We start from the raw sequence: 25,605 nt of genomic DNA on the forward strand, positions 1-25,605 counted from the left end.
TGCAGCAACGGATAATTTGAATAACAATTAAAAAGTCCATTAAAATTTCTATAAGCTATTCAGTTGAAGAATTGTTACAAATTATCATTTTAACAATGTATATGTATAATTTGCATAATGTACTATTTAAAATAACGTTTTAGAGAAATTGTTTTAATTTATATAAGATTATATAAAAATTAAGTTTTCAAGAAATGTGTTACTTTTTTTAAATAAAGAAAAGAACATTTTTTTAAAGATACTTGTGATTTAATAGATATTCAACGAATAAAAGAATCGATTACATTAATTTTCGAGCCCAGTTTCTTTTTAGGTCAAAGTGTGTCGTAGGCATATTGCGAGGGCGCCAGTGCACGTTCATCGCAAGCACATGGTAGTAACAGAGGTCGCTCTGAGAATCGCGAGCTTTCAAACTCCACAGCAGTCAGTCGCCAGCCGCCCGTGCTGTATCAACCGGGAGTGGTATTCTCTTTCGGTCAAAAAGTTTATTTTTTTCATCATTATTATAAAGCTTGTCGTAATACCGGAAACATCAGATTTACACTGGTAAGTGATAAAAGCAATTAATTTGATGGATCAATAATTATACATCAAAATTTTTAGTCTATAAAAGCGAAAAGTAATAAACAAATAAACCGCTAAACTGACGCGTTTTATTTTTTGCAGAAAATCTTATAAACTTAAATAAATTTTTATATATATTTTTGAAAAAAAATAGAATTTATAATTATTAGATTTGTACAGTAATCAACAATAATCATACGTTCACGCAAGGATCAATAAAAGCGTTAGCCATATGCACTGCCTGATTACAACTTCTCTTTTTGTCCAGCTGTGGCTTGTTACGTACTAGTTAATTAGTTTGTTGGGCGTTAGCAAAAAGACGCGTAAGACGACTTAAATTGGAGTAATTACAATACATTTATCCATTACGTTTTTGCGAAAATCGTGTAGAAAAAAAATTTACATAATACTTTTATTACATATATGTATAATTTTATCATTTTAAGGAAAATCAAAACAAATCTTTAATATGCGATTAACGAATTTTGAAAAATAAATATTTTAATATTTTAATTTCTCTGAGCTTCTTTATGTGATTGCATGTAGAATGCTGATTATTTCTTTAATAAAAGGACATTCAGTCAAAACGGCATTTACCGTCTTATAGATTTTATTTTTTACCTTTGTTCTATTTATTCTGTTTTACAAATTTTTACAAATTATTTTTTATGCATTATTCAAAAAAATAGAATTTTTCGAAAATTCCGATTTAATAATGCTGTGTTTTTCCAATAAATGCATTGTAATATTAGCACGTGGACTCTGTATTATGCGATCGGCATTGATGCGATACTTTGCTGCATAAAATTTGTTGAATATTTAGAATAACATGTAATAATAATATAGTACATTTAAACTATAATATAAGTAAAAATTGTGTAAAATTTAATTGTTTAAATATGTACAATTTTTAAAGAACTGTGTTATATTAAAAGTGTATGTGTTCAGTAAAACCAATTTTCAGAAATCTATTAAATTTTTGGGTCACCATTATAGTTTAAATATGATGCAGTTGTATAATGCATCACATGTTGAGCTTGCGTAATGATATTAACAATGCATTTATCCGAGAAGCACAGCAAGTAATCATCAAATTGGAATTTTCGGAAAATTCTACCCTCTTGAATGATGCATATTTCTCGATAACGAACATTGCAGCTTCCTATAATCGATTTTATGTACCACGACGAATAATGGTTGACATGATCAGCGATCCGTCCTATCCGTCTTCCTATGTAAATGATTCGGTACAAGGAACGGAGATCACAAGCCGTTCTATTTCCATCATAGGTGTGCACGCCTACGAACGATTTGCATTAAATGACAACGATGAGAACAACGACGGCGTCGCGATTAAAATTCATCGACTTATAGATCCCTCGGCTAGCTCGTTAATCGAACGTCATTTGGAATAAATTCATACAAGCTCGCAAAAACTATGATAACCAATAAAATTTTTCATTCTATTAGACAGCAATATTTCCATTTCAAATTATATTACTTAGATTGTTCGTATTTTATTATTTAAATTCACGTTAATGACAAAAAAAGAACATAAAAACACATAAATGCGTTTATCTGCTAAATTATTGTCATGCTTCATTTTGTGTTAATGTTATGCGCCAATAACTGTATTATTTATTACGAATATATATCTCTTCCTCATCAGACTGTTCAGCTGGATATAGATTTTCAAATTGCTTCAAGGATTTCCGTATCTTCAAACTAATCTACATTAATGCGCTTAGGAAGAGGAAGTTCTTGCAGTTAAGTTGACGTAGTCTCATCTACAAAGTTGCATTGTTACTCGTTTAGATTAAGAAACGACGCCCCAATTTTACATACGAATGTGCAAGTAAAATATTCGTAAGCGAGTTAATGGTACATACAATAAAAGCTCTCATCACACGTATGCCTCGTAGACTTTTGTTTTTACATCGTTTTCTGGAGATGTGAGCGGAATTAAAGATAAATAAAGACGATGCTTAGCATTCTATCGTCCAAAAAATGGCTTACACGTAGTGAGCTTCGTGTACCTGATGATCTCAACGATAAATTCGATGTACTACGGAGGAGAAGAAGTACGTGCCAGCTTTGCTAAATGTCCAGCATACTCCGGTTACTGTCGAGCGAGTCGCTTTCTGGATACAGAACCGGTCGTATTTCGCCATGCTTTAAATGGCAACGAATTGATCTCGGCTAACCTTTTAAAATATTCCCCGATAAACTGTGCTCGAACAAAAGGTTGACCTGAGAAACAATCTCGCCGACTCGATTGCACACGCGAACAAGAGGTAAGAATTCGTAAGATTTCTTACGCCTTTCGCGATTTCTTTCAACTCTCCCTGCATACATCTCCATCGCGATATCCATTGTTCTTCCGTTTACTCGCTAGACTTTCATGATCTGACGTACGTATAGTTCGCTTTTAAATGTACGGCGCGTGAAGCACATCGATCAGACGGCTCAGCTTACGCGCAAATAATATCAAAAGTGGAGTTTTTCGATACATATTTCTTTACATCCGTATTGCAAAATCACCAGCTCTGTGTTTTTTATTACAAAATATAAATATTGTGATTATTTTTCTTTTATTGTAATAGAAACTATATTCGACATGAACCGTAACTAATGTGTATTTTTTAATAAATGTTTTTAATATTTACATTTATATTTATTTTATTCTATTTATCTTAGCTTTTTTATTTTATTTTTACAGAATTTAAAAAAAAATGCTTGACAAGAACAGAACAGATCTTGTTCTTGATGGATGTCAATGTACACAAGATATTTTAATATTTTTAAATTTTAAATAAATGAATATATTCTCACTCTTAACCTATAGGTAATGTTAACCAAAATTGCGAAACTATACTCGGAAACTAGGAACCATTAATACCAGGGATCATGTCATTAGTACAGAGTACAGAGACTTACGACTCTACGGTGGATTATCTGTAATACAATTCGCCGATAAATTCGTTAATCCTACCAACTTCTGCACTCGAGAAGAACACGGCTTTCATTAAGTCAATTTTATAATGTTTCCTTAAAAGGTGCTTATTACACACATGGGTGCTATGTATCTTTTATACATACATATGCGGATACTGTATATTCAAATAATGTAATTAACCGTGAGCTATAATTTTCCGTCGATTTACGTACATCGGGCGTGCAACAAGCTTCAGTCTCGCCCCAATCAGCTTGTGATCGATAGCGATCATGGTTAATCCGCGGCGAATACTACAACATACTACAATAGTTTATACGCGCTGGTAAATTGCGCGTAATCAAGTAAATAATCTTCGACATCGCAAATTGCAACAACATGAAATTCCACAATAATTTAAGGATCCGCATTGCTACAGGAGGATTAACATGACGAAGAATATCACGGTATTTTCATTAATTTGTAAATCGATGGCTCTACAATGATGACGTGTTCCATAATAACAGAGAAATTTTTGCAGCTTTTAAAAAACGGTAGTTTCTCTTTCCACGCTGCACGAAAAGCGGATATTGAATTATTCTTTCTTTCCTTTCTTTGTTAGAAAAAGGAAATTGCACTCGTCAGAAACAAATATAACAATTGTACTGAATTTGTAGACAGATACTTTGGTAACGTGAAGTTTTCATCGCGCTAATGCTCTTTGCCGATATTCAGTTGAATTACTCATATAATTTATCAATAAACTTTGAGCAATATTAATTTTGCTGATAAACAAATACAGGCAATCAGCTTAAAGTTAAATTAAGAAATTAAAGTTAAATATTGTTTTAATTCGCTCATTTTCTGTTAATGGTACTTTTAACATTTACATATGTGCGCGTAAAGAACATGTAAGAAACTTTGCAGACATTATGAAGGCATTATCTTTATACGTGTACTAACATTATAAGAAAAGATACATAGCACGTAGCAGAATCACCAAGCTAAATTTTAAACCGGGAATTTTTGTTAAAAACTTTTTTTCTCCTTTTTCCCCCTTCAAAAATGTTGATAAATGACTCTTTTGTGTTGGAGCGTGTTTGCGAAATACCAGAATATTTGCATTCCGCCATTATAAATATATAGCAATTAGTTGTCAGTTACGAGTGGAATAACATACGATCCAACCGTAATATATCCTCTTTCGTCTACGAGCTTCCCGTACCATTTCGCTCTTCCGTCATTGACCCTCTTCTCCCGCGTTTACTACCATCGATCGCGGCATTCGTGCTATTCGGCGTTTTAATCCCTGTTATTTTTTTTTTTTTTATTATTGCGGCGTCGAGCAGCGCGTGTCATCCGTGATGATTTATCGGCAGATCGGGAGTCGTTGCTTACGTGCATTTTTACAAGCTGTCTCATTAATGTAACTCACTTTGAGTGATTCTGATTATTCAGGATTTGTGCGAAGACCCGAGAGTTTAGTGGAGAACGTACAAACACTGCCAATTTCCCGCCGTAAATATTATAAAATTGCGTTTGCGCTTTGGAATTGTCAAACTAGCTCTTGTACGTGTCCGCGTAAATCTCTCGCATGGTTTCTCGCCGCGTTTCTTTCACGATATCGGTAACCCATCGGCAACGTGACATCACGAGCGGCGAACAAGATCGATCGATTCTGAGACGTGCCGCGAGTTAAACTCCCGCGAGATCCGACAGTCGAGTTCTCTCTACAGTCCCTTTGCTGGTTGGAGAACTCTTGTGGAACCTGAATCCCTCGAAGCGAATCTCGAAAAAGTGGATATAAAATGAGTCGAAAGACGAATGAAATGGTTGTCCTTTTACATTTCAAACCCTGTACATTATTTCATATTCGAGACATATCTCATTAGCGCGAGAGATTATTATTACATGAGGAAGGATAATAATTAATTTAGAGTAAAAATTTTCGATTTTTAGTTGCTCATTATCCTAAGTTAAAATTACGTGCGGAATTTGACCTACATTATATGCAGAAATACTGAAAGCTTTTAATTGCGATTTCCCCTCAGTGGCAGAGATTTGGTACTGTCTTGATTAATATAATTTAGTTTAAATTGTCTCATATTCTATAAAATATAGTTATAAAAAATATAACAATATAACGATGCCATTGTCATCATCTCCATTTATCCTATTATTAAATATGGCGACGACACATTGTTTTGAATATGTTTTGGCGTTGCACATTATAAAATGACGGTATAAAAAAAACGGCTTCGCGCAATAGTAACATCCTTTAAATTAAAATTGAAAAAAAGAACAAATAACAAAACAGGGAGATAAAATGTGTTAAAAGAAAAATATGTCAGATTATCCTTAGACACAAATTTTTTTCTATCGATCACAATTGCGAATGTGGTGTTTTCGAAAGTTACATGTGTCAAGAAACGCTGAATATGCTCTACCGGAAATGCTATACTAATAACAGAGAACGTGGCGAGCTACGTCGCGTATACCTCAACTGCGATTTCAGCAGTAGCTTATGTGATTCGTCGCGTCATAAATATCGGTGGGAAACGACTTCCGGGAACGTTGTAACGGATTCCGTGCTGCTTCCAAAGCCGAGAAGCAGTATCGTTACTCCAGGGAAAATCTTTGGAAGTCACACATATTGCAATGCCACTGCCATTGACACTGTCTTCCTCCATTCGACTGTTGTGTGCACGTAAATTACGAACTATCTAATCGTAAATATTTCATCCATCGTCTTTGAAAAGAATTATATTCTAGAACGCGTATGTTATAAAATTAAATTATAAATAATATTAATATTAAATTATATTAATATTAAATTATAAAAAATACGCAATACGCGACAAAGACGATACAAAGATGCAAATTTCCGAATATATAAAATTTTAATGCGTATTATAAAAAATTAATAATATTCAAAGTTACAATAGTTATTATAAAGAAATAGAATAAATTGTAAAATAAACAAATGCCTTGTTTCATAATAAATAGCAATTTTTGTCGCGGCCAAAATGAATGCGAGTAGAATTTCGAAAAAGTGCGCCGGCTATCACCCGCTCGATAGCAGTGAAGTTTGCATTGCAAATCTACTTACGTTGTTATTCGAACACAATAATCCAGCTATTTACTGGCCAGATTGAGTGCGCATATTTCAAGATGGAAATTGTGAAGGCGCCCGCTTGCCTGTACGCTTTTTTCGGGCGAGATCACAGTTTCTGCTCTACGACCGCAAACTGGCTGCAGCTAAATCCCTGAGAAACTGCAAAAGTTTCACTGCCGCTAGCTCTCCGGTGCTATGTGTTGCCGTTCTCTTCTAACCAACCGACATATTACTTCGTCTTCTCCGCTTCGTATTTCTTTCTCCCTTCCCTTCTGCTTGCGTTCTGCTTTTGTCCGTTCAATCTTTGCTCTTGATAATCGTCCTACATCTTTGCGGCAGGAATATGCCAATATTCTGTCGAAGAAATCTAACGAGCCAAACTTCATAACGTCGATTCCATTAGACGCGCGGACGCCTTCGAAAACAATATACCCAAAGTTTGCAGAGAGTTGGCTGTTGTCTGCTCCGATTCTCAGAGCTTACGGAACATCACCCGTAGGGCTTGCAGTTCAAATTCTTGCGGTGTGAATAGTCTTCTGCAAATTTTTCTGCCACGTTTTCGCGCAAATCTGTTAGCTCGAGAAAGCTATTCCTCTTCAATTTTCACGAAATGCACTAGATATTACATCGTATTTTTGTATCGTACAATAGCACATATTATTTGTCTGTATTTATCAAATAAATCAAATGTCGCATTATGATGAAAGATAATACTCTATATCATGGCATGTTTAGTTTAAACTAAACACTATCTAGTGCACGTTCTCGCGGCGATTTGCTAATGAACGCAAAATTACAGAACATTGTGAGCTCATATTGCATTTGCACTAAACTATGCTCATTATACGTCGAAGATTGTGTATAGGTAGCGCGAAATTTGATAAGCGATATTTGGTATTTGAAAATTTTATTAGGACAATATTAAACGCAACGTTCCGAAAATGATTGCGTAATTATTTCATAACAGCAATGTATATTTCTTCCCTTTTAACACGAATCCCCGAAATTGTATTTCGTATCTCGTTGCCATATTGATTTCTATTAACGTTCAATTTTTGTAATACACGTATCGCAAATTAAACGTAACAAACCAATATTAAATTTTTATTCGCAGAATGATACCTGGTTCTGAAAACCTAGTTACGCAAATTTTGACAAACGTTATTTTATTATCAATCTTTCTGTTTTTCTAAAAATCATATCAAGATACTAAGTTATTTTTCCATTTTAATTTTTAATTTAACTTTTCTAATTCTTTTAAATACTGAGCAATTTATTTTTAATAGCTACTGTAACTAATTGTTCTGCTAAACAGTTATACATTGTATATTTGAGATAATAACATCAATATTGCATTTCGACACTGGGGTGAATCTATCTGAAAGATCTATTTCACAACAGCACAGTATGCAAATTGTTGTTGAAATAAAATGCATTAAGCTTTCAACGTATCTTTGTTCTCTCGCTACTCCCCTTATCCGTTTTTTTTTGTCTTATCCATTATGTATCACAAAAAAAATCTGACACTTATGGATAAAATTGTACTCTTGAAACACGAGCAGAGCTAGGCGTGTCTCTAGTAAATTTTCCATGAAAGATGAATGGGTTTTTTCGGGAGACGAAATCGCGTTTCCTTCGCGCGTTTTCCTCCCCGTTTGTTATACCTGCCCCTCCCTTTGAATATGGGTTTAGAAAAAAGAAGGCGGATGCATCTCGCGGGGTAATAAAATAATAAATTTCTAGCTCGTACCTAAATTCTCACTTGTTACGGATGTCATCGCATTTTTCTTGTGCGTTGTCCACAGTAACTTCCATTTTCGTTTATTTCCGCGCGCCACTCCACGAAATGCACATATACGAACAAAAGCAATACAAAACAACGTACGCACTGCGGCAGCAACTATGAGAAATAACACAGTCGATATAAGTTCTGGTAGTTGACTAAATTTTAATAGAAAAATATAATTGTAATATATTCAATCGTACGGTTTTGACGACTCAAAAAGTCGAATTGTTCATTAATTGTCATTGGCTATTTTACAAAATATATTATACACGTAAATAGAAAATTTAAAAGAATGAAAAATTTATATAGAAAGATAATTTTGTATAAGTAAAAAAAAGTAACAGCGTTCTGCTTGAGAGAATTTTCTCTATTATTGATCTTTCTATTTCGAATCAATCATTTTTAATTAATCTATCCGTTTAATTTGATATTCAATGTATTGATGAATATTAAGCAGATCTAATTATTTGTCTATTAATAATTCAATTATGTTTTAATCAACATATCAATGGAACATTCAGGTCACACAGTGTTTGTATCCTTCAGCAATGTTTGGGTTTCAGATCGAGGAGGAAGGGAAAATAGGAAACTGTGTGGATAGCCTCTTCAACAACTCTGACGGCATCTCAAAAACCTCGGGGAATGCGAAATCCGATGGACAATGACAGGATCAGCGTGGGGGTCGAGGTTTCTCCTCGTACTGGCCGCGATTACGATCGTTATCAGCGGCAATTATCAGCGACATCGCGACAGATTTCATCTGCGCGAGCAGCTCGTTAACGGTCACAAAGTCACCAGGAATATCACTCAATTGCAAGGTGCGTTATGTGGTGATACGATGTAGTTCGTTGCTGATATAAATACCGCAATTATTTTTGTAGCGCATATCAAAACGAAACGTCAGTGAAATAAAATATTACCGGCAAATTATTTTACTTTTCAACATAGCAGCTCCTCCACTTCGCATTTCGCAACTTCTCGCGTTTTGATTTGCAAACTTAATTCTAACAATTATAAACAAAAAAAAATTAATTAGACTTGTATCACGCGACCGTGTAGAAAATTGGTGCAGACGTCATTTGATATAGACGTCATTTTGAGCATATTGAGATTCATGAATATATTTTGTCGCGTAGAACAATTCAAATTCAGAGCGTAGAGAACTTGAACTTTAATTACCCGTTCCAAAGTTAATCACGACGTGACTAAATCGAATGAGAAACTGAGCCGTAAAAGTGATACGTTTGGTGCAAAAGTTAGTTGAACTTTCATGTACCTCGCCCTGCGCCAAACTTGAGAGCATGGCCAAGTTTCGATACTGTATAAAATTTTACGATGCAACGCGATCTAAGGCGATTAGATTATTTCTAACACTGACAACTAAAAATACTTTAAAACACGTGAAAATACACTAATTTTTGACAATTCAAGGTGTGCCTATGATATTAAGATATTCGTATCATAAATAAAAACTGCGTCTGACAGTTTGACATCTCTAACTGTTTGATAAAAGATTAAACATGTAATTAAAATACGAATAATAGTTTACACAATAAGTAACCTAATCGTTAAAAATATTATTTAAATTTTCCCTCAACGATCATGTTGCGTAAATATCTAGATATGTTAAATGTTTCAAATTGTTCAAAATTAATGCAATTGTGATGTCGGAACGTTATAGTGAATTTTGCTAAAGCAAAAAGTCAGTGAATAAAAATAGAATCGCAAAAAAGGAGAAAATAGAATCATTAAGGTTAATATTGTAGATTCTCTTGTTCGTAGACGAAAAATTATTTTCTCCGTGAGTCTTGCTGCGATTGGTAAATTACACATCGAATGGCTACATCGTCGATTTCCGATAGACTACAATCTCGTATCTGTATTAGCTTGACCGTTCGGATATTTACTTTCTGTAGAAGCTTGCGCTAGCTTTCTCGCTCGAAAGCTAGTAAAGAGATGTACATCCGCCCTACATTGCTTTATAGTAGCTCCTGGATTTCAATGTTGAACCGATTAGACTTTAAGAGTCGTTCGCTACAGTCAACCGTTCTAGAACTCTCATGCAAGTGCAATTTCAGCTTTTCATAGCCGTATGTGAAAAAAAGTTGCGCGCGCTTGAAACGAGCGCGCATTTTAACATCATTTAAACTCTTTGTTCCTCTCGAAATTTATTACTTCAAAATATTAAAAATTTCGTATATAATAAAAAATATATTAAAGTGTATAAAAATACACAAAGAGCGTTCACATTTTCTTGTTTACTTTTACATTATTAGTTTTTAAATTAAAAGAGAAATACATTTTTTTCTAGGACTCTATACAAAAATATATAATATAACTCGCGTATTATTCTGTTTTATTATCACTCCGCTTCGTAATAGCGCTCGCATTATACTAAATCGTTTAGAATAACATGTACGGTTGTCATTCTTAAATCCTCATAAAAGTTTAACTCTGTCGTCGCTACGACGTTTTCTTAGAATCCGTACTTACGCTGATGTGGCGCAATTTTATCCAGGGCTTGAAAAGATTTATTATCACAATCACTGTATTAGAGTTAATATATTATGATATATAAATAAGCAAAAAATTGTTTTCTAAGAATGTTATATTTTTAAGAATGTTTTTAATATTTTTTAAGAATGTTTTTTAAGAATATTTAAAAAAATATTTTTTGCATTGAACAGCTTCTATTGTTTGTCGCACATTTTATGCATATTTTTCTCCTTTTGTCTGTATATATATATATTGTGTAACTATATAGATTGTATTCGATGTGTGTACGATACTGCCGCATCTGTCAAGACGAGAAAGTCGCATCGGGTAGTCCGGAAGTTGCTCGATGAAATATTCAATTCAAAATTCGTTTGGTAACTTGTCATTCGATTGTGCAAGTATGCGTGAGTGCTGACTACGTACATACAAACTGTCTCGAGCTATTTACAAAGTTTGCCGTTGCCAATCCGCGTCACACATTTTACAACTTCGACGCACAGAGAATCGGAAATGAAATCTTCCCATTCCCTCTCACTAGCACTTCCTTATTTATGAATTAGTAATAACTTAGAGAAGTTATAATCATTAACAGCATGCAAAACAATTTTTCCGATTTTGCCGCAACGAATAATAATTTTGTGAACATCAACGTAATCCGTGTAATAAAAAGTAGAACAAATTTTATACATGTGTATGAATAAATAATATTTTTGTGCTTTAACTATTTTGCTACGAAGGATGTATATAATCACAGCATTCTAAAATGGTTCACTGCTGCAATCAAGCGCAGTTATCTGTAAAATCTAAAAAATGTTAGAAGTATATACATGCCGTACTAATTTTGACATATTCTTGAATTCGGCCAATCGATCGGACTGTATTCTTATATTGGTGTATCAAAAAAATTAGTTTTATTTTTGGCGATTAGTTGACGATATCTCGCAAATCAATCACCCGAGATAAAAAATTCTGAACTTATGAGAAAACCTGGAGTCTCAATTTTCAAATAATACTTGGTTCAACTCACTGCGGCGTTCTCTTCCATGATTATATTTTTAATGATTCTAGTCCTGAGAGCAAATTCAACAAGAGGTTTACTCGGCTCTACTACCGGTCGACTAGTTGGCTGATTAGTTGATCGTAGTACGTACAAACTGTCTCATAATAGTATAATAATTACACAACACCCATATATACACGCGTGTTTATTCACCAATAATGTGCATGCGCCGGATTTTCAAAACGCTATAATAAATTAACGTAGCAACACGCGGCAAAAAAACATTCTCCGTGCTTTGCTTATACTCAATATGTTAGTATACATTACTCAATATATGTTACATGCAATGCATTTCTTCATATTATGACATAAATACACATATACATACGTATATAGATTCGTAAAATATAAAATAATGTATTATAAAATACTGTCTAATAAATATAAAATAATTATTTATTTGTAAATAATATTAATATTTAACTCGTGATAAATAGATTATTAAAAAAAAATAAATTTATTAAAGTTACTGATTGCAGAGCAAAAATATAAATGCACTAAATTCCACACACACACACAAGTTACTTCCTTTTAAAAACGTAAATATCATTTATATAAAAAAAAGTAAACTTCTATATTTAATTAGATATTTAAATTTTTGCAATACATCTACATTTTTAAAATTCTACTGCTTTTTGTATTCTATTATTGTTATATATTTATAAATATTATAAATTATTTATTCAATATTTATAAATATAAGTAAATAGATTGCATTGACATAACAATTGCATTAAAGTAATATCACTGACGTAAATTTCTTTGTAATATTTGACACATCAAACGAAACACAACGAGACATTACGAGGCACAGACAGTTATTGCACACGAAACTTCTGGTTTGTAATGAAGCGTACAGATACGAGACATGTGGAATGCGTAGCGGAAAATGGATCTGACCATATGAAGCACGTTTGACCTATTTGTCACACCACGGAATTACAAATTTAGTTCCATTATGCATACTTCGTGAACTAGATGTAGTGATAACATTGCATAAGAAACGATGCATAAAAATTCTTAGAAAGATGATACAAATTGATAAATAAAAATAGAATACTGCTAATATAACGCCAAGTTAAAATATCTTTTCAGTGGCTTTAAATTAAAAAATTATGCTTTTAATATTTCATATTCTACAAAATACGAGCAATTGTAAATATACTTAATTATAGAATGTAATTAAATTATCCGAGAATTAGCTCTTTCTTCCGTTCTTGCAACATTCGTGCAACATTTCGTGCAACATTGAAATTCTTCCTTCACCGTGGAAGTGGCAATCCAATTAAGCAACTAATTTTAACGGTACAAGTTGTATGAGGGAGAAATGAAATTGCATAAATACTCGGACGCACAACATCGTGGTAACGCAGTGATGGAGAAACGAGGAAAGGACGCGCGCGGAAATGCGGCCATGGTTGGGCCGCAATGGTTTAATATCGCGCATCGGCCGGAAGGATTACCCAGAGGATTACATGCAAAGTTCTATCGTTACGAGCAAGCATGTCATCTTGTCGGAATTGGCGTAGCGCCGCCTGTCCTGCGAGTATCTTTTGTCGCAGGATAAAACTTGTCGTCGCGAAAGGGACAACTTGTCACTTTAATAAAGTGTTGAATCCGGTGATATTGGTTTTCCGATGATTGATAGGTCATATCCTTCTTATTACTTACGAGAGTAATTACAACTTTTGCGACAGGATCCTTTGTAATCCGCAATTTAGGAACAACGTTGTTTCTCCGCACCGCAAAGTTTCTCAACATGGTACCTTGCCGTGTGCAGACAATATATAATTTCAGACGTCTCGGAAGAATTTTGTAAAACGATTTTGCCGGTGAAAATTGATACGTTGAAGTATATTAAGAAATATGATCGTGGAGCAAATACGTGATATACACAAGCGTGGTGTTCGAAATTCGAAAGCAAAAAAAGATTGCATTTTTCTCCACATAAAAAGTCTTCGCGCAACTTTCGGCTGCAGTCGAACACTGGTCCAAATTATACGGATTCCTTTGGCTTTCGTAATTGGATTTACGTCGGGCCTGTAGAGCAAAGTATGAGAAACTCCCAAACGTCGTCTCATCCGAAGGATCGCGGAAGCATCAACAGAGCCGGCACTGGCCGATGAAAAACGAGCGACAAGACGGATGGTAGCATCTTCGGCTATGCTAGCATCTTTGCCATAAGGCGATGTACGGAAACAAATGATCTTCTGGATGTATATTTATTACGTCGCCGTTGCACGACCTCAATTGTGTAGTAGAATCCGGTCGAAACCGCGCGCCTTGAATTCGCACGAAAGAGAAAGAACGAAAGAGTGAGAAAGCGAACGCGGAAGAAAAACGGGATGAAACAAACGGGATTGCAGACTTCATCTAAAGGTACATGTGAACGTAACGTGGCGCGCGCCGCTTCAGTTTTTGCGTAAAAGAGTCGACAATTTTCTTGAGGAGCGGATGAAAGACACGAGAGTGCATTTGTGTTATTTTATAAAGTTACCCTCTGCCTTACAATATTGTTATTTAGCAGCTTAGTGAACAATATCACAAGAGTGGAGTGGAGTATATTTTTATAGCATGCAAATGACACGCGAGAATTGGCGCAGACGGTACGTCAAATTAGTAATTCGGGCGTTAAATATTTTCAGAGATCTCATCATCTCTAATTATGATCCTCGCCCATAAATATCCGTATAATTCGAATAATGAAACTCAAACGTCGTTTGGAGACCTGATTCTCCCTCTGGATAACAGTAGAATTTAAATTCGGTCACTTTAAGCGGCACGTTCGTTCCGCGTCCCAATTAAGACAGTCTCGTCGCAATTAACGATTGCGAAGCAGGCGTCCATCTGAAATGAGATGGATTGCAATAATCGATGAGGAACTATACATAGATCGATAATAAAACACTTTGGCAAACACTCCGATCTCGGCGTGTCGTGAGAGAACGGATTTTCTGTTTGTGGGTTTAGTTGCTTGCCATTAGCGCTAATGAAAGGTACAGTGATTTCGAACTTTTTCCATTATACGTTAACTCCCGAATGCCTAATGGACACACTCTTGATTAAAATTGTTTTACACGATTGTGCAGACTGCACGTCCGTTTGTAACACGTCGTCAAGTGTATTTTGCGCATTATATTCAAATCTCGTCTTTGTAGGCGCATGTATAATACTACCGCAGGGTACACATGTGGTTTAGAACCTGCTCGAAAACATCGAACGCAGAGATCGTAACACAAAGGCGCATTGTGATGCACCAAGATATTACCGTATCTTCGAACGTTGTTCAGAAGCCTATAATGCTTTTTTAATGTCGTTCGCGATATGACTATCTCGCTTCTGTCTATCAAACTGTTTCGCAATCTTTAAAGTAGATTATGTGCAAAAATATCTTCATTTTACTTTCGTATAAAATATATTATTTATTAAATTAATAAATAACTATATGTGGCAAAAAATTACTATACTCATATAGAAGTATAATTTTCTTTCTTCAACAAGCAAAAATAATTTTTGAATGTATATAAATAATTGCATTTGGTAAAATATTCCAACTGGATAGCGTTAAATTTTACGGTAATCGTTAAGAAAATTGCCTGTTCGTGTCGCTCTACGCTTGGATTCTCAGAACTTTCGCTTATTCGTCTGTACTTTATGTACTTGTGTTTCGTCACAGACAATTAATATCGCGCATCGAGAGAAGCCGCGAAAATCGTCTCCTTTACAGAAACTCGCGCGAGCACGGTTTTATCAGGTCGCAGCTGCCGATTCGCATTTACGAACCAGATTATATACGTTGAACGCGTAACGCCGCGGCAGTCGTTTTAGTTAGTGGCACTAAAGTCTCGGAGCCGGCTTATACACATCGCACTCGAGCAGCAAAGCAGCACAATCTGCGCTTTTGCAGGAAGGGACTGTAATGCCCGGTCCAGAATACAATTAAAAACGAAGACCCGTTATTCTCAATTGAGAACAACGCGGTGCTAAGTGCTCGCACGGCAGAGAACGTAAATCACATGGATTCTTTCACGCGCTACATTTTCCCGATCTTTTTATTCACATATCGTACAGCGGCTGTACCTGAATTTCAAATAATCTCATCAATGTATATTTAAAATAAAATACATATTTGAGAGAATAAAATATTTCAATACAATATCAAATGTAAACGTTTACATTTTATTTCTTTTTAAGAGATAATGAGAAATTTCTTTATATTATTTATACAAATAAACAAATAATCAAACATTAACTAAATAGTAATTAATATTTGTGACACGTGAAAATCACGTGTAAAAATAAATTAAAGAGAAAATACTGGAGAATAAAGGCAAAGAAGACTAAAAAGAGATTTTAACGAATGTGAAATATCGCAGTTATTGCGAAAGACATTTAATTTTCTGCTCCGTTAAGCCTGATCGTCCTACTGTCTTGATTGGATGGTAATAAATTGATAGTGCTATGTAAACGTTCCGAAATGTACATTCTCCACGTTCGCTTAATCCGTCAGGTCGTCGATATATCTGCGTTATTTCAATCGATAGATTGAATTTACAGAATTGTAATCACAAACTCGTGAAGATGCATAAATAAATTCCGCTTGTGCTATTAGTAATATCAATTTGGAATACGCGATTTTACTAATAATTTGTGTGCACTGCATTGATAACAAATAAATTGCACAAATTACTAAAGGTGTATTAAATTAGCTTCAGCGAATCATGTAAATCCAATCAATATTATTTCTTGCTTAATGCTCTTCAGCCATTATCAATATAGTAGCAATTGCCATAATCTGATAATAAATCGATCAAATCTCGATAACACTAATTTAATTAAATTTAGTGTTGTTGATGGTTACATGATTTCCAATAAATTGCAGTCGCTTCAAGAATAGTAAACGGAGACACAAGATTTAGAACACTGCGAAGCAAACAGTCTAATCGGTATTCTTTAAGTGATAATCCTTTAAATTTGCTCATTTCATTAAGGCATGAGCTGCGAAATCTGTGAAAGAGACAAAGGTAGACGTTCCGAAGACATTTAGTCCTTTCCCGTTAACCTCGAGCGCTCCCACATAATCGAATCAATAATGGATGGGTGGCTTTCTTCGTCGACCGGAACAAATCGAATCACTTATAAAGTTTCGGTTTTAAAGATATACGTAACAATGAATGAATCATTCATTGTAATTATAATTTAATGTACATACAATGTACAATTTTCAATGCGATATATAATAATGATTGACATAAATTTTTTTCAAAGAAAAAATATTATTTCTCGATTTACATTAATTATTCATGAATACATTGTAAGCGATGTACCTAATTTCAACTTCAGAAACAAAAGAATTAAAAATAATCACAAAATGTATAAATTAAGAGAAAAATAAAGTTAATTGTTTGACTGACCTAGATTAATTCGAAAGAACTTTTGCCATATACTCCGTCAAGTAATTCAGTACTTATTTCTGTACTTATTTCTCAAGTTCTTCGGTCTTTTACATCGGCAATGTATTACCGTCCTAGTGTCGTCTTTGAACTTTCACGTCTTATCTCCTTTCAACTGCTATGAGATTATTACGAAAGTGCCCGGAATAAGGACGAATAGGTTTTCAATTTCCGCGATTTCGCAAAGGTGTGTACGACGGTGGACAATCTACTTTTAGCTACGTGTCTGACACAGAACAAGAGATGAGCTTGTACCGCGGCTGTGTAAAATCGTATAGCTCCGTCTCTCTACGCAAGCTCGTATTGGGTAACCAGGTTTTCGACAGCCACGAAGAAAATCAGGGATTGACCTCGGTGGACTTCGGGATCGTAAGAAAGCGCCGTTACGCGCTCACCAAGAAACATGTCGGTCGTTCGTGGAAATTCTCTCGCAAACGACTTTTCAGGGTTAGGTAAGAGATCGGAGAGCTATGGCTATTACTATTGTTTTAGTAGAAATTTTACAGATTTACGAATTTTTGTCGATACAAATTTTCGAAGATATCACAATCGCGCGCCTGACAGCGAAGTTACTGCTATTAAAAATAAGTGAGTACGCGATACGGAACGATTTTTATAAGAATAAAATAAACTTATAGTATTTAAGTGATTAATATCGTATGTTATTTTTAAAGAATACACTTCTTGCAATAATTTTAAATGCACATGGGCTATAAAACAATACACAGAGCGCAACGAAGAAAAGTGCAGCATCTAGATAAAATACCGCGGGTACCTTGCCCACAACTTTCCAACATTGTGTCGTTCGTCGCGGCGCAGCCACCTGCTCACCATTACAGGATAATTGTACCTTTTGTGTTTCAAGTATCCGTAAAATTTCTGAGTGCTTCGCGAACCACGAGCGAAACCTACACGCGGTTACGAAGCGTGCGAAATAAAAGGTCAAAAGGTTATTCGACTGCAACTTTATTTTGCGCCTCTTTATTTCTTTGCTCTTTGTCCCGTTTCTAAATTCTCCAGATATTTTCTCTTTTAAACGATCCCTTTATCGTGTCCGAGAACCACAGTACGAGTAACCGTTCATCCGGAATATCTAGTGTTATCGAATAATTAATAGGAAAAAAACTGAACCTATTATATTCTACTGAAAATGGTTCGTTTTACGACGTTTTTCTTTACCGTCCTTCTTTCCTCTGCTTTTTAATTGCAGCACATTCGCTTTGGAGCCAAGCTCAACTGCACCTCGCTTTACGCTGAAAAATCCAGATTACTTTAAAGTTCGGTTTTTGACAATAATCGAATAAGTATTACTCGGTTACCGCCATCTTACAAGTGTGACAAAATCGTGTTTTGAAGCAAACACGCTGTATATAGTGTACTATAAAACGTCGACATAAATTTGGTAAATAGCGGCAATAAGTAACAGCAAAGTACAGTGAATAATATCATTGTAAAAAAGAATAATACTAGACATTAAAATTAATCGCTCCGTACTCTTATCGGATAATATAGATGTGGCACGCAATATTGTTGGCAGGTAATTCGAAGAATTTTGATAAATGTTTCGATAATAAAGTTTACAATGCACCATGTGCGTAAAAATTTTACAATTTTTTTTGCAGCGTGTCGAAGATCATAAAAGATTAAATTCTTTTGTGATAACTAAATATGTTTTTTATAACTTATAATATATGTACGTTATAACTTACATGTGTGTTAGCGTATAATAAGATTGAGAAAAATAAAGGATAGAAAAGGGGAAATTTTTTACTTGCAAAACTTGACTCGTTTTAAGCTACAATATTGTACTTTTTGAAGAAAAAAACATGATTAAATAAACGACCTAAATTTAAAAGTATCTGAATATGCTACATTTTTCGTCCTAAGCATAGAGAAAAGTCACGGCGGATAGTAGATATTTTACCATCTGGTGGAGACACAAAACGATCAGCGGAGCGAATATGCAATTTATTTGAACTTACATGACGTACTCGCGTTTTTCGTGCTTTTCAACACGAATCTCGCGTTTTCATGAGAATCCCATTACACTCGCGCCATTCAAGCTAGATGCTCCGGCGGCTTACGCGAAAATCTTGTTGAGATTGTATCTTGGAAAACATAGATCGAATCTTTATCCACGCTTTCTACATAGCAAATCTCTCGCCACTTAAAAGCTAATATAAGAAAATTAAGTGCAGCAACATCAATGCTCAAATATTGTACCACCATCGATATTAGAAATATATTCCGATAGCTGTACAATTTAGAAATAAGACAATAATTGAATAATTCATTTCAGAAGAGATAATCGCCAATCTGCCCCCGTTACGAATTCCGCGTTTGAGACATCACCGTGTGACAGATTGGGATCCGTATTTCGAAAATGCAGATGGCCAGGGTATCAACGGCTCGCAAAATATAGCATTGCATCTTGGAGCAACAGCCTTTCTCGATTGTCGCGTTGCTATGCTCTCCGGGAAAAAGGTGCTTATCAAGTATCGGTGCTTGTCAATTATTCACAGTACTATAAAATCGATACTATTGTAAATGATTAATTTGCAACGTAATGTTCAAATATATTCAGGATTTAAAAATATTTTTTTATATATATTTCTACAGCTAAAATATTTTTTTATATATATTTCTACAACTTTAATATTTTATATAAAGAATTAATAAAGAATTATATAGAGAAACGTCTCTTGCTTGCCTCTACTTGCTTAGAAATCCCGTCTGACTATATTCGTGTCATAATCACTTATCGTATGTGTTATGCAATGCTGCCTAAGATAATAAATAAATATTTTGCGAACTACAGGTCATGTGGTTACGACGAAACACCGAGTGGGCATCTCTCCTAACTCTCGGTAATACTACCCACATATCGGATTCGAGATACAGTGTGAGCTTCCAGTATCCAAACAATTGGAGATTGGCCATCTCCGGCGTGCGGAGAGAAGATCACGGAGTTTACGTTTGCCAAGTGAATACGCATCCACCGAGAATGCTGATCACGAACGTTACCGTTCTTGGTAATGTTCAAATATGTTTTTACAAGAGAATAAAAAAAGATCCAAGCATGTGTGCAATTTTATAAATACAGAAACGGTTTAATCGATAAGAACATGAGCCAATAATGAGAAAAATGCCATAACAATACAGATATAGCCTGCAACTGATAGTCATGCGAACGCGAAAAGAGCTAACTACGTACACTGCCGACGTCGTATAAACTTTTATTGATCATATAACGTTCCGGAGGTTTTATTTTGTTTTTGCATTTGCAAGTGCTAATTGCAACATACGCCGCGCCATTTGTATATAAACAATTCTTTGACTCATCGATCGATCATTTATTTTGCGTCTTACTCCAAAAAGCAAAATATTTTAAATCCGTTTACTGTAGACGCTTGTAAAATATCTCCAACGGTACATCTGCATAACGAGAAATAAACATTTATTAGCCGTCGTGCGTAAATACGGTAGCAAATACAGTACAATGATGCAAGCATTGCTCGACGAAATTTTGCTTATAAAATTAAAATAAAATTTTGCAGTAAAAATAATTATAATTAAATATAAATTTTAATATTATATTTCTGTTAGATGTATCTGATAATTTAATTTCGAAACAGTTTCTAGTATTACGTTTATTTTTAAATTTGCTTCAAATAATTAAAATATTTTACGCACATGTATCATTTCTACAATATTTGCATGATAATAAGAGCGCAAAAATAAATCATAATGCTTTAACGCTTTGGAAGTTGAATATTTTAGATAACTTTCATCTGAATTCTACGTGTGGTGTCCGCGGATGGTTTTTTGAACGATATATCACAGAGCATTGGTGTAATCCCGTGATGTCGGTTGCCGCGTGCACATTGTTTTCCATTTCGCGACTCCAAATCCACGTCTATACATCGCAAATCGCTAGCACTCACAATGCGCCTAAACAGTAGCGTTGCGAATTTAAATTCCACCCTCGTAAAGATTCAATTACCGTGAGAAAATCTTACGGTATCCTACTCGGAACAAGCAACCCGCAGTTGTATCACGTAGTGCTACTTGTGCAACGATGCGACTTTATTTTATCTCGCTTCTCTCGCATCAGCAAATACGTCTGCGTGTGCCGCTACACGTATTTATAGTGTTTATTGTATTTACGTGTTTATAGTAACTTTTATCCAAACAAGTGTTCTCTTACGCTTAATTATAAAATAGAGATGTCGATTAAGTGAACGTGAAAGAAAATAAACGTATAAGAAATCAAAATCTTGTCCCAAAGTATGTTGTCGAATAAAGATTCGGATGAAAATTGCTAAAAATCTGATGTTTGTAGGTTTTACTTACAGCAATTAAATTATATCGTTTATTAGACGCAATAAATCAAGAAATAGAAAATATGTAAAATAAAGAAAATAGAAATATGAAATACGTGAAATAAAGAAAAGAAGTTTTCTCGTCAATCATAAATAGTATCCAATGATACGTCTGTGTCTTTGCAGCGCCGGATATTAGAATTATTGACGAAGCCAGACACGAGTTACGGGATCGGTACTACAAGACCGGAAGCGGAATCGAGCTAGCGTGCGTCGTCCAGCCGTCTTGCCCCGACTCGAGAGTACCGTATCCCGTCTGGCGGAAAAATGGCAAGATGTTGCCGGATCACGTCAACGTTTATCACATTAATGGGTGAGCATAAATCGTAAGTGGCAATGGATCGAAGAGAGCTTCCGAGGATGGGGGTGAATGGAGCTGCATCTCGATTTGCATGTATACTTGTGTAGGTGCGGGTGTTATCTATACATAGAGAGATACGCATATCGTCACTCTTATCCTCGCGCAATGCCAGGCATTACCTTCTAAAGCCCGGAGGGCGTACGCGTTGACGAGCTTCGAATATGCTTTATGCTGTACAAATGCCACGATTGAGCTTTCTTGAAACGCTGCGACACACATTGAACATTTATCTTTCTTTCGGTTGGACCGAACTGGAGCAATTTAGTCTTTCTGCGAATTTTATCAGTCACTAGTGCCAAAGTTAATTTAAAATCAAGCTCGGTTGAATTAGTGTTTAAGAGTTATCTTTTAGGCACGCGCGTGTTCGATTACGTGACTTGAGTAAAACAATATGTAAAGTTACCATGTAATTTACTTTGTAATTTTTTATTTAATATTCATATTCAATTAAATTGATTGTAACAGAGATATTTCATGAAATATTTATATACGTTTGAAGATTATATACTTTTAATGCATTTCCATCTTTTATTGTCAAAATTCGATAAACAATGGCTATTATTACAGATATCACATAAATGTCGCGTGTATGCTATGCGTATAACGACATATTGCATAATACCGATTTTTCAGGTCGAACGAGGACGTGGTGACGAGGCTCCATATCGAACGAGCGAAAAAGACTGACAGCGGGGAATATACGTGCTCAGTGAGCCAATTCAGCACGACCGCGGTGCACATTCACGTCCTAAATGGTAAATTAAATAAAAGCTCGCCGAATAGAATAGAAAAGAATGACGAAAATAAATGGTATTACACTCCATTCTTAACGTCATAAATATTTCTATTTTCCCTAAATAGATATTCTTCAACTATGTAATTTATAATAGTAATCTCTAAATGCAAAATAGTTCTCATCTTATAAATAAGAGAAAAAGTATTAAATTAGACATAATTGAAATAACATTTTTTGCTAGATATAGGTAAAACATTATTATAATTATAATGCTAACATTTTGTTATTATCTGCCTATGTTGTTATAGGAGAAAAACAAGCTGCTGTTCATCATGATCAATGGAATGCAGCATATAGCAATCATCATGTAATTTTTACTGAGTTTTGTGCTATGCTTGCGAATTTTCTTCTTTACATATGGAGAAATTATTCATTATAAATTTTATTTCTGCAATATAAATTAAATTTATATTGTGCGGAATTGCGTCAACTTATATTTCGATGGCTCTTCCGTAATTTGCAACGTTTGCAATATCCTTAACAATTATGTGTTCTTGATTACTATACGACAGTATTATTGTGAATGCAAATCATTAAATAAATCTGTATCAATATTGTAAGACCATAAATACAATAAATATTGATATTAAAATAAATATTGTATTTCTATACTTGTCTTTTATTCTATACTTTTAGCAGTCCTCTCTTTCCTAAAATATTAAAAGCATCATTTTCTAATAAAATGCTAATTTTGTAAATGTTTTAAATTATATATAAACTTTACAGGTACTACTGTTTTTGTATCATTATCCACTGTTTTTTTAATAAATAATCTTTTAAATACCGTAGAAAATATACTTAGCGATAACAGATTATACAGTTAAGAGTAAAAATCTTCCTGTACCGATTGATGTAAATAAAGGTCGCATAAACTTACAAGCTCTGACCGTTGCAAGCTCTGGTACCGGTTTACTGTACCAATAGTAGAAAACAATATTATCTAAAATAAATGATTTTTTATCAGCTTTAGGCAAAGTAGGGCCACTGTTATCTCTACACAAATATAAATATATACACTTATGCTTATTATATAACAAATATATTATTGAATAAGACTAAAATCGAATAAAATCGTAAAGAATTACGAATATTAAATTGACCAAAAATATTATCTTTATTACTAATGTACAACACGTAATATATCAGTAAATCGCTAAGAATATTTTTGCATTACATATAATCCGTTATATTGAAGAATGATGATACAATAAAAGCTTTGTTGCATTAGAATAAAGTTTGCAAAATGAGTGGCTTGTTAAAAGTTAATACTACGTTAAAAGTTTTACAATATCCATCATCATCAATATTGTTAATAGGAAAATATGCAGTAAAATCTATCTATCAAGTTATAGAATACATCGTCCATAAGTTGAATGCGTCTAAATTAGAAGAGTTGCGCGTGGCTCTCTCGCAATACTTCATTATATCCCCTAACGCGTCTTCGGTATGCTAGTATATTTCTTCGTATCCGTTATCCGCAACGCCTCATCGCACAAAACCTTAACCAAGTAAGTTCTACAAGTTCTTTGCAGTTAGGCACAGTCAGGTATCTCGCTCAGAAGCTTAAAGGTTTGCCGTACGGCCACAAACTTCTGCGAAATATTACGAAATAATTAATGTAATTTCGGCGAGTATTTGTACGCAAGGTTTTTTCTTGTTGATATAAATATTTCGATTAATTCTACGTATCTTTATAAATATAGTTGCACACTTTTTTTTATCAATTAAAATTCTTTTATGCCTAACAGAACGGACTTTATCTTTTTCAATATTCTGCAAAATCTTGTGACACGTTGAGCGCGAGCGTATCGATCTAAGATACGACGGCACTGCCCCACACTTTCCGCTGCCCATATTTTTAGCCTTTTAGCCTTAATGGTGCCTTTCAGATCCACTTAAAAGAATGTTTATAAAATATGATGGGCGCGGCAGAAAACTTGGACTGTAGTCGTTCGCTAGTTGGAAGGATAGAGTAAGGTGTATGCGACGCGGCGACACCCATAAGCCGGCTTCGTCAAAGTTATCGAAGAATTTATCGCGACGACGAGGTTGGATACAAACTTTTATAACGACATATAAATCGCTAGTCTTTGTGAGATCGATCGCTTGGTCGATGGCTTTTCGTGGCTTATGAATATTTCCAGAGGTCATTGTCTCTTGAGTCTAGGTTGCGCGTCTACGATCAAGTTTTCTAGCTTTTAGAAAATACGTTACACTAAAAGATTAATAACAGATTGAAAATAAATTCTAAATATTTCTTTAACAAAAAAAAACATTTATTTAAGAGTAATATGCGTGCTGCTTAAAGAATTTGAGCAGGTCAATTACAATGCAGCATATTGTATTTATGCATATGTATTTGTTAAATTCTTGCTTGATGGCTGAGTATCTCGAGATCCGTATTAAATTTTGTAAACAATATCAAATATATATAAAAATATACGTATATAACAACGTTTTAAGAAAAAAGATGTATATTAGAATATGTAAAATCTGTTGGTTTTTCGATCACAGTAGTACGAGTTAAGATTGGACCGACCGTCGTAGTAGTATAAGTCAAGATTGAACCGACTGTCGTCTTTTACAATCCGCTTTTCGAGAGTTGCCCATTAGGTTTTTCCTGTTTATTTTGAAGACTCCGGAATTTGCGTATATAATTC

General features: G+C 34.5%; 1 protein-coding gene across 2 annotated transcripts; it reads left to right on the forward strand.

The window, feature by feature from the left end:
* Positions 1-390: 390 nt before the first annotated feature.
* LOC105672138 (zwei Ig domain protein zig-8-like) lies at positions 391-23,541 on the forward strand. 2 transcript variants are annotated; one of them, XM_012366864.2, is made up of 7 exons: positions 391-546; positions 8,961-9,215; positions 19,706-19,890; positions 20,225-20,438; positions 21,915-22,101; positions 22,783-22,904; positions 23,194-23,541. In XM_012366864.2, exons 2-7 carry the CDS (start codon positions 9,059-9,061, stop codon positions 23,322-23,324), a joined length of 996 nt encoding a protein of 331 aa, XP_012222287.1. In that variant the 5' UTR covers positions 391-546; positions 8,961-9,058; the 3' UTR covers positions 23,325-23,541. The 2 variants fall into 2 exon arrangements, with proteins under 2 accessions (XP_012222287.1, XP_012222288.1); XM_012366865.2 differs by having other exon boundaries at positions 19,709-19,890.
* Positions 23,542-25,605: the final 2,064 nt, after the last annotated feature.

Source organism: Linepithema humile, chromosome 4 (assembly GCF_040581485.1).
Source record: "Linepithema humile isolate Giens D197 chromosome 4, Lhum_UNIL_v1.0, whole genome shotgun sequence".
Classification (NCBI taxonomy): Eukaryota; Metazoa; Arthropoda; class Insecta; order Hymenoptera; family Formicidae; genus Linepithema; species Linepithema humile.

Coding starts and splice junctions, on each gene's coding strand:
- LOC105672138 (XM_012366864.2), top strand. CDS start 9,059: ATGACAGGATCAGCGTGGGGGTCGAGGTTTCTCCTCGTACTGGCCGCG. Junction 19,891..20,224: donor CTATGCTCTCCGGGAAAAAG/GTGCTTATCAAG, acceptor TGCGAACTACAG/GTCATGTGGTTACGACGAAA. Junction 20,439..21,914: donor CACGAACGTTACCGTTCTTG/GTAATGTTCAAA, acceptor GTGTCTTTGCAG/CGCCGGATATTAGAATTATT.